Genomic DNA, 9,711 nt, shown 5'->3' with positions numbered 1-9,711 from the left:
TCCGCCAGCGACGAGGTTGGCAGGGGCGGCTTCCCGTCCTGCCCGCCCGCCTGCGCTCAGCCTGGAGATCAGGGCCTCGGGATCTGGAGACAAAGGCTCGGCCTGCTGCCCTCTAAAGAAGGAGCCCTTTCCTGCCTCGATTTGGGGCGAGGGTGGGTGCTGGCCGAAGAAAGAACTGGGAGGAGGCAGCTGTGAAAATGACTCATTTTCCCCTTTGTGTCTTTTCAGATCCTGCGGGTGGGCCTGCTCAGCACCGGGTAGTGTGTTTGGGGAGGGCTGGGGACCTGTCCAGGCCTGGCACCTGGGCGGGAGGGCTCCTTCCTTGCTCAGGAGTTTCTCTGTCCACTTTTCCATGTACTTTTTGGGGACTAGGGGAAGGAATGAGTTAAATCCTCAACCCACATGGCTCCTTTATTTACCTTATTGAAGGAGGGAGGCTCTTAGAAGAGCTGGGGGTCACTAGGGGACAACCTGTGATGTCACCGTTGAGGGCTCTGAAACCTCATAGGTTTGCTGAGCCACTGAAATGACTGAGTGAAAAGGAACCCCATTGCTTTTAAGCTCTCCTTGGCCCCCTAAGAAGCAGGGAGCTCTGAGGCTGGGAGAGAAGGTTCCTGCCCCAACTGTGTGAGCTGATACAAATAAGGGACCTGTCCCCAGAGTGCCACACTCCAATCTGGTGGAGTCATGGGCTCTGGGTTCTGAGCTGTTGTGTTCCTGGTGAGCAGGGCAGACAGACCAGCCCTCCGTTTTCAGGAGCTGCAGGTGGCATGGTTCTGCAGCAGAGTCTGGCAGTGCAGAGTGAGGGGCGGTTGCCCCTTCTCCAGGTGGGGAATGACACCTCTAGAGACTTAGTGAGGCCCTATTTCAAAACAGAAAATGAAAAAAGGGCTGAGTAGGTACCTTAGTGCAGAGGTCCTGGGTTCAATCTCCAGTACCAGAAAAAAAAAGGTGGTGGTGAGGAATAATCAGAACTTTTCCCTCTCCCTCCTGGCTGTTGGGACTAGGTGGCTGACCAAGTGTCTTGGAGGGAGGAAGCCCTTTAGAGTGATAGGAGCCTTCTTGACAGGCAGAACCTTACCTGGGCTGACCCAGGGACCTTCCGGGATGGATGGTTCCAGGACTGATAGGAAACCCCTGAACTCCAGGGAAGGAGTTACGTGATGTGCCCTGAAACAGCCATGCACACTTTGGCTATGGGTGTGCCACAGTGTGTCCCAAGACCTGCTGGGGTCCTCGTCTCTGCCCACTGCAGGCAGCAGGACCAGAGATGGGAGGGACTCTGGTAGCTCTGGGCCTCATCCTGTAAAATGAAGGGGACTGGCCTTGAGTTCAACTGTGTTGTCCTGTCCCCTGCCCCCAGCAAGGCTGTCTCCTAAGACCGAGAGCCAGCGCCCCCTACTGACCCCTTTGTGTCTCCCACAGTGAACCTCTTTCTCACTGGGAGGCTCAGCAGCGCAGTGCCTGCCTTTGGTAAGTCAGCCCTTCTCTACTCTGGCCCTTCTGGGTTAGTAACCTCTGAGGACAGCCTTCAGGGTCTGGCTCCACCTTGGGGTCCTCTGTCTTCTTGTTGGGAAAACCAATTCTTGTGTATCTTTTCTGCATCACAAAGGGGTTGTTTGGCTTTGGGCAAGCTTAAACTTCCTGAGCCTCAGTTTTCTCTTTCATAAAATGGCTAAAATACCAGGCTCTGCCTCATCAGGATCCAGGGAACCAATGAGGTAAGATGCTCAGCATGACACCTGGCACGTGGTGGTTTAATACCCCTGGCAATCTACCCAGGGCCCTGCACAGTTGCCAGATTGTGCCTCCCATACGCTGTGGGGTTCCTGAGAACCATGGGATGCCCATCTGTGTTAAAATAATAGCTGGGATTTCATTTACAGAGGTAGGACTGAGTGATGGCATGAGGAGGCTAATACCACTGAGAAAAGAATTTATAGCTTTTCTTGATAGAAAGGACACATCATGCAGCACAGGACTGGATGAATTACTAGATTTAGCCAGGCAGGAGCAGGAGTGAGGGGAAAGCGGAGGCCAGAGCCTTTATTGGGGTGTCCACAGAAAAGTCCAGGCAGGGCAGAATGAAGAGTTTAGGACTGAAGAGCTTAGTGTGAATGGGTCTGAGGGCTATAGAGTAGGCTCTAGCTGCCTAGTAACCAGTCCTGGGAAGGACACGTCACTGGAGATCACTGGCTTGGTGTATGAGCATCACACAGAAGGTCAGTGAGGGGACAGCCTTGGATTGGCTACTTTGCACATGTAAGGTAGTTGCAGGGGAGCCAATTTGCAGGAGAGAGGTACAGTTCGCTGGTAGGTCACGTGGAATGTTATAAAGCACAGTGGGGACTCAGTCCCAGCCTCCTGGTCAGAGTGGGCTGCCTCTCAGAGTGGGCTGGCCATCCAGTGGCCATCTTTCGGCTTTGACCTGACAGCAGAAGCTGCCAAGAATGGGAGAGATTGCTAAGAACATTGATCTTCTGCTGCTGAGGGACTCTTGGGGGTTGGAGAATGCATAGGTCCAGGCTGCCTGGCCCTCACTGCCACCACGAAAGTTCTGAGAAGGGACCCTAGGGGAGCCTGTTCTATGATTGATACATCCTGATAAACTCCACCATCCCTTGCTAATGCAGTCTATATATATATAGCCATCCTCAGCAAACTCTAAAAAGGTATTAATGTAAGCATGAGTGTTTGCATAAAAATGCTGGGTCAAGGTGTCGTCAAGGAGGATGTGTGGTCCCCAGTTTGAGGACCATTTTTTGTGTTTCATATCCTGTGGGGGAGCAGGAGATTCTAGTTCTGCTCAGGGGCTGACTGGCTGCAGAAACCCAGAGGCTGACTCAAGTGTTAGACCAGAGGCTGTCAGTCAGAGAGACCGCTGCTGGCTGTGGTGGGGGAGTGTGTGTGTATGTGTGGGGTGGAGCCCAGGGTCCACAGAGGCTGATCTCCTGGCTAACCTCAAAGACTCGGCCTCTGTCCTCCTCTTGATTCTCTGTGTACCCCAGTAATGTGCTCGTGCAGCCTGGCCTTCTCTGCTGACCCAGTCTGGCCCCATGGCTCTGCCTGATGTCCTAGCCACAGAGGTCAGCCCAGTTTCCCATCTCAATTTCCAGGAAATGACTGGCCCAGCCTGGGTCAAGTGTCTGTGGGATAAGTGGGTAAATAGGGTTCACAGCTTGCAAAGGTGAGCCTTCTGGCTGAAGTGGTGGATGGGTTCATTGCCCTGAACATATATGTTGCATGCACATTCCCCAGGTCTAGAAAAGTAATACCTAAGGGACTAGGTCACTCATGTAGCCTGGGAGAGAGAAGGATACCTACCCATCCAGGTCCTCATGTCTGGCTGTTCTTAGCTGTCAAGACCTCAGGTCCTGGCAGGGTCCATGGTGCTCAAATCCAGGGGCTGCTGTTGTCACCTTTGTGCCCATGTACAGCATCCTTGGTGTTATGTGTTGCATGCACAGCTTGCATGGTGATGAGTGGTATTGTGGGGCCCTGGGTCTCCTGGAGTCTGGCTTTGTTCCCTGCAGCATCTGGCTGCATGAGGTACCCCCTCCCACCATGGCTCTATGACTGCCTTTTCAGGGCTTTCTCTGAGATTCCTACTGTGAAAGAGCCTGGATCAGGAACTGTTCCCCCAGCCCCTTCCCACTGGGCCGCCTGGAAACCTCACAGGTTTTGGCCTCAGCTCCTGCCCTGCTCCAGCCTGTCAGGCACCACCTCCCCCAGCTTCAGGAAGGCCCCAAAGTATGAGCTGGCCAGGGTTGTGCTGTCCTCTCCACTCAGCTGACAACTTCCCCAAGGGCCTGGGTGGGACTCCTGGCTCCCTGTCCTCGGGTTACACCAGGCAGGTTGTCCGGAAATTGGATCTGTAAATTGTGCTTCCTCAGGCTTTGCCCTTGTCTTCTCAGGAGTATTTGATGACTTTTGGACCAGGAAAGGAGGATACTGTCCATAAAGTGCCCAGTCATCTCTTTCCCACTTGAGGAGGCAGGCCACTGAGGACCAAGGCAAACTTCTGCCTATGTGAAAGCAGGCCCCTCCTCCTGAAGCTTCGACCTCCCCAAGTGCCCCTAAATCCCTCAAAGCCCTCTCCTGCATCACTCTCACTCCAAACACAGTCTCCCCACAAATTGCTGTCCTGCATCAGTGACCCCTAATCACAGTCCTCCCCTAGCTCCTTCTGCATCAGTACCTCTCAAATACACAGTTCTCTCATCTCTCCACTTACCCCTCCTTTCATATCCCATCACCCCCCTCCTTTCCTACAGGTGTTCCTGGAGAGTCCCTTGCTCCTCTACTCCCCATCGCCTTGAGATCACAGCTTTCCTCAGATCTTTCAACATCCCTCTGACACAAGCAACATACACACTGACTTCATTTTATGGGTGGACAAGCTGAGGCCCAGGGCACAATGGGGTGCCCGGCAGTGTGGGCCTAGGATTGGTTGAATTCATGAGTCTTATTCCTGTCTAGGCCAGTGCCATCCTGTCACAGAGAGCTGGGGGGCTGACTGGCTGAACTGGGGCCATCTTTCAGGCCCTGGTGGTCAAGTGGCATCAGTGAAGAGCCTAGGATGCAGCTTCCAGCCCCTGGAGCAGTCCCCGGCCTGCCTTCTGCTCCTCCTTCCTTCTGCGTGATGCTGGGCCAGCAGCTGCAAAGCCTGGTCTCTTGGCCACCTTTGGAGAAGAGCAAACACTTAACTAAGGGCCAGTGCCCTTGAGGCACCTGATGCAGGAATTTCTGGGGCAGCGTTGGGGGACCGCACTGCTTTGTGGCAGAGCTGGGCTGACAGTGGAACAGGCATCTGGAGTGACAGGCTTCCCACCCTCTGAACAGATGGCCAAACGTAGGGTCAGGAGGGAAAAGTCTTCTGGCTGAGCAGGTGGGTCAGAAGAGCAAGGTGGCCTGAGGGAGGCCCTATGGCCAGTGTAGGTCAGACACCTGACCTCTGCCACTGCCCTGACAAGATGAGCAGGGCTGTGTCCATCCTCTAGGGAAGGCCTGGGGCAGGCACAGCCCTGTCCTTGGGGCTGAGGGCACAGGTGACCCAGGGCTGGTCCCCACTCTCACCAGCCATGGGTCAGGCATGTGCAAGCTTCTGGGGACAGTGTTGGATCAGAGCATTACATCACTGTCCCCCAGAGGGAGCCTGTCATCAAATAATCCCAGGCACAGCAGAGGCTGGGAAGGACAGGAGGGGGCTCAGGATGGAAACTCCACTGGGAGTCTGAGGGCTGAAGCTAAGCAGGAGTCAGAGTGGCATAGGAGAGCAGGGGAGCACCCACCAGGCTCTGCAAGAGCAAAGTCTTCTTCCCATGCAAGAAAACATGGGGACTTGGGAGGCGAGGGAGTTATGGGAGGGATGAGCTGGACGGGGTGGGTGGGCAGTTGGTGTGCTTGTCGTAAAAGCACAGATGGCTGACAGAGGGCTTTCCTCGTTTCTGCCACTGCCCTCTTTGGGGTCCCAGAGAGTTTTGAAGAAGGCCCTGAGGCCATGGGTGTTGCATCTTGCTGGTCACCAATGGGAGTTGCTGGGGGTGCACTCTTAGCTTTGCAAGAGATAGGAGGCATATTGCATGGAATGGGGGCTACACTTCCCTGAGTTCAAGTGACTCTGCCCGGACCTCCCCATGTACACTACTTCCATGAAATCTCCTCCCCCTGGTCATGGCCACCCTTGGCTGGACTTGTTCTCACTATGGGGAAGGCCTGTGCTCAAGCCGTGGGGTGGTGTCAAGCAGCACCACCTTCAACCTGCTTCCCACCTAAAGGTGGGGCATGCATTTCTCAGCCTCCTCTCTTAACAGCTGCCTGCAGTGGGAAGCTGGAACAGCACACAGAACGGCGTGGTGTCATCTACAGCCCGGCCTGGCCCCTCAACTACCCACCAGGCACCAATTGCAGCTGGTACATCCAGGGGGATCGTGGGGACATGATCACCATCAGGTAAAGGAGTCTCTGGGGGCATTGCATGTGCTGGGTGAGCAAGCGTGTATGTGCATGTGTGGTGGTTGTGGAGGGCACACGTGTGGGTATGCGTAGTTTTGTAAGTGTGTGCATGCATGTGTGAGCACATGTATGCTTGTGAACTTGCACAAGCCTATGCCTGAACAGCCGTAAAGAGCAGGTGTGAGCACACATCTATGCAGGTGCACAGGGCATAGGTGAGAGTAGATGTCTGAGGACGTGTGACCATGTGTGTGCATGAGTCTACCCAGCTCTCCAGTTCTCCATGGCTGGGGTCCTGAGCTGGAGTTCTTCCTGTTCTGAGCCTCCTTTGTGGGGTGTAAAGAAGGAACTCCTCAGAACTAGCAGGAATAGTCTGGCTGTATCAGAGATGTCCTCTGTCCTGCAAGGGAGGCTGACACCAAGCCCAGTTTCCCCAAGGGGGCTCAGGTGGTCTCATCAGGGACAGAATTCAGAATGGAGCCTCTAGCTGTAGTGCTGTGCAGAAGGAAATGGCAGGAGGCAGCCAGGGTGGGTAGAGGGAGGCTGGACATCTGGCTAAGGTTCCATCTGCTGTAGTTCTCTTGGATTCCCAGGTTCCAGAAGCCTGCTAGGCCCAAAGGACATGGAAGTGGTTTTGGGATGTAGCTTAGAATGCTAGAGTGCTTGCCGAGTATGTGTGAGGCCCAGGACTCCATCCCTAGCATTGCAAAACAAGTGAAAAACCAAATAATATGGATGCAACAGGCAGGGGCTGTCCTGGTTTCTGCCTCAGTTTCCCCATGGCCACAGGACCATGGCTGTGGGACAAAGGACCTGGGCTAGTGTTTGTAGGTGACTGTCCCCCAGCTGCAGCATTGGTAGCTCTGTAGGCACAGCCTCACTGTTAGTGCCCTTTAGAGTTTGTGCTTCTGTCCCAGCTGGTGCAGTGTAGAAGGGATCTGGGGATTTGGGGAAATGTGTCAGGGAGGCTCCTGACATTCCCCACTCTGGCTCCGGGTTGTGGGTTCTGTATGTGTGCTGATGGAGGGGAAGAGAGAACCACAGCAGAGCTAAGTGACGGTAACTGTCCACGAATGTCATGATTCTTCATGGTGCTGCCCTTGCACTCCCTGGGAGCAGAGGAATCAGACATCATGGCAGACTCGGGACAGGGCTGCTGAGTGAAGATGTAGCTGTCCATCCTTGCCTCAAGCTCTGGCCTGACCATCCTCTGCTTGTCCTGGGCAGCTCATTCAACCCTTTCCATGGTCCTCTCTGCCTCTGCAGTTTCCGCAACTTTGATGTGGAGGAGTCCCACCAGTGCTCCCTGGACTGGCTCCTGCTGGGCCCTGCAGCCCCACCCCGCCAGGAGGCCTTCCGCCTCTGTGGCTCTGCCATTCCGCCCGCCTTCATCTCTGCCCGTGACCACGTCTGGATCTTCTTCCACTCAGATGCCTCCAGCTCTGGCCAGGCCCAGGGCTTCCGCCTCTCCTATATCCGAGGTGATACTGGTCACAGGGCAGGGCAGGGCAGGGACACCATGGAGCACTCAGTGCATGGGCTCCCAGCCAGGGCAGCACCGTTCATGGCCCGCTGCTCCCTCAGGGTCTCCACTGGCCAACCCTGTAAATCTTAAGATGGGGCTGGGGCTGTCAAGCTGTTGCCTCTGCACATCACTGATCTCTTTCACAGGTTGGTTAGAAGGGGAACTCACAAGCCCTCACCCTATGGTCAGGTCAGGGACTGAGCCCACCCTGGCGCCCCAGGAGTCTCTGTCTTTTTTCAGATGGTCCTTCCTCTTCTGGGCCCTGCAGAGGCCCAGCTGAGATGCTGACCTGCCCACTCCTGGCCCCAGATCTTGGTGCTGGAGGGGGGATCTTCTCTCCTCTGACTGCCTCCTGCTACCCATTTGCCCACAGGGAAGTTGGGCCAAGTGTCCTGCCAGGCAGACGAGTTCCGGTGTGACAACGGCAAGTGCCTGCCGGGCCCATGGCAGTGTAACACTGTGGATGAGTGTGGAGATGGCTCTGATGAAGGCAACTGCTCAGCACCCGCCTCTGAGCCGCCCGGCAGCCTGTGCCCAGGGGGGACCTTCCCCTGCAGTGGGGCACGCTCCACACGCTGTCTGCCAGTGGAGCGGCGCTGTGATGGCACCCAGGACTGTGGTGATGGCTCTGATGAGGCTGGCTGCCCGGACTTGGCATGTGGCCGGCGGCTGGGCAGCTTCTATGGCTCCTTCGCTTCCCCAGACCTGTTTGGCGCAGCCCGTGGGCCCTTGGACCTTCACTGCACATGGCTGGTGGACACACAGGACCCTCGGCGCGTGCTGCTGCAGCTGGAGCTACGGCTGGGTTACGACGACTACGTGCAGGTGTATGAGGGCCTGGGCGAGCGTGGGGACCGCCTGCTGCAGACGCTGTCCTACCGCAGCAACCACCGGCCAGTGAGCCTCGAGGCCGCACAGGGCCGCCTCACCGTGGCCTACCACGCCCGCGCCCGCAGTGCCGGCCACGGCTTCAACGCCACCTACCAGGTGAAGGGCTACTGCCTCCCATGGGAGCAGCCATGTGGGAGCAGCAGTGAAGGGGACAATGACAGCTCGGGGGACCAGGGCTGCTTCTCAGAGCCACAGCGCTGTGATGGTTGGTGGCACTGTGCCAGTGGCCGGGATGAGCAGGGCTGCCCAGCCTGCCCGCCTGACCAGTACCCCTGCGAGGGGGGCAGCGGCCTGTGTTATGCACCCACTGACCGCTGCAACAACCAGAAAAGCTGCCCTGATGGCGCTGATGAGAAGAACTGCTTCTCCTGCCAGCCTGGAACCTTCCACTGTGGCACCAACCTTTGCATCTTTGAGACGTGGCGCTGTGACGGTCAGGAGGACTGCCAGGACGGTAGCGACGAGCACGGCTGCCTGGCCGCCGTGCCCCGCAAGGTCATCACCGCTGCACTCATCGGCAGCCTGGTGTGTGGCCTGCTGCTGGTCATCGCCCTGGGCTGTGCCTTCAAGCTCTACTCCCTGCGCACGCAGGAGTACAGGTGGGCACTACATTGTGGCTGGGAGCCTCGGGCCCAGCGTTTCCTTGAGATTGCCCTGGGGCTCACTGTGTGCTCAGCTGTGGGTTTGCAGGTGGAGGCTTGGGCCATCTGCTTGGGGACAGCTCTTGTGCATGCTAGGTCTAGGTATCTCTTGATGTCTGGGTAGAGGCGGGGTCCCTAAGTCCTGTTGCTGTGGGAAGTCCCACTAACCCCGCCAACTTCTCCTCTGGCCACTGCCTTCAGGGCCTTTGAGACCCAGATGACACGCCTGGAGGCCGAGTTTGTGCGGAGGGAGGCACCTCCGTCCTATGGCCAGCTCATTGCACAGGGCCTCATCCCACCTGTGGAGGACTTCCCCGTGTACAGCGCATCCCAGGTGAGCCCAAGAAGGTGTGATGCCTCCAGGGCCCAGGCTTCCTGTGGGACCCCAGACAGCACCCAAGAGCAGGCAGCAGAAGGGCCGGGTGGGACTGCATGCAAACTAGGATGGTTTAGGGGTCACAGGGGCAGGGGGAGGTCCGAGCAGGGTGACTTGGCAGGCCGCAGCTAGGTGGAAAGGCACAGTTTGTCACATGGGTCTCAGGTCCCTTAGAAGTATGCTGACCTCTGTCCCTGAGTGGCCTGGCCACCCCCTTAGCTGTGGCCCCTTCCTCCAGGCCTCTGTGCTACAGAACCTTCGCACAGCCATGCGACGACAGATGAGGCGACATGCCTCCTGCCGGGGCCCCTCCCCGCAGGCTC

General features: G+C 56.8%; 1 protein-coding gene across 1 annotated transcript in view; it reads left to right on the top strand.

The window, feature by feature from the left end:
- Nucleotides 1-770: 770 nt before the first annotated feature.
- Lrp3 (LDL receptor related protein 3) overlaps nt 771-9,711 on the top strand; it is a 10,374-nt gene continuing 1,433 nt past the window's right edge. Inside the window, exons 1-7 of the mRNA XM_019208615.2 lie at nt 771-801; nt 1,381-1,473; nt 5,814-5,952; nt 7,222-7,436; nt 7,854-8,970; nt 9,214-9,346; nt 9,627-9,673. Of these exons, the coding sequence (XP_019064160.2) occupies nt 771-801; nt 1,381-1,473; nt 5,814-5,952; nt 7,222-7,436; nt 7,854-8,970; nt 9,214-9,346; nt 9,627-9,673 (1,775 nt within the window). The remainder of the gene's footprint in view (nt 802-1,380; nt 1,474-5,813; nt 5,953-7,221; nt 7,437-7,853; nt 8,971-9,213; nt 9,347-9,626; nt 9,674-9,711) is intronic.

Source organism: Fukomys damarensis, unplaced genomic scaffold (assembly GCF_012274545.1).
Source record: "Fukomys damarensis isolate Sample0158 unplaced genomic scaffold, DMR_v1.0_HiC HiC_scaffold_19, whole genome shotgun sequence".
Taxonomy (NCBI): Eukaryota; Metazoa; Chordata; class Mammalia; order Rodentia; family Bathyergidae; genus Fukomys; species Fukomys damarensis.
Note: the sequence above shows the minus strand (reverse complement) of the source record. Positions and strands in the feature narration are given on the sequence as shown.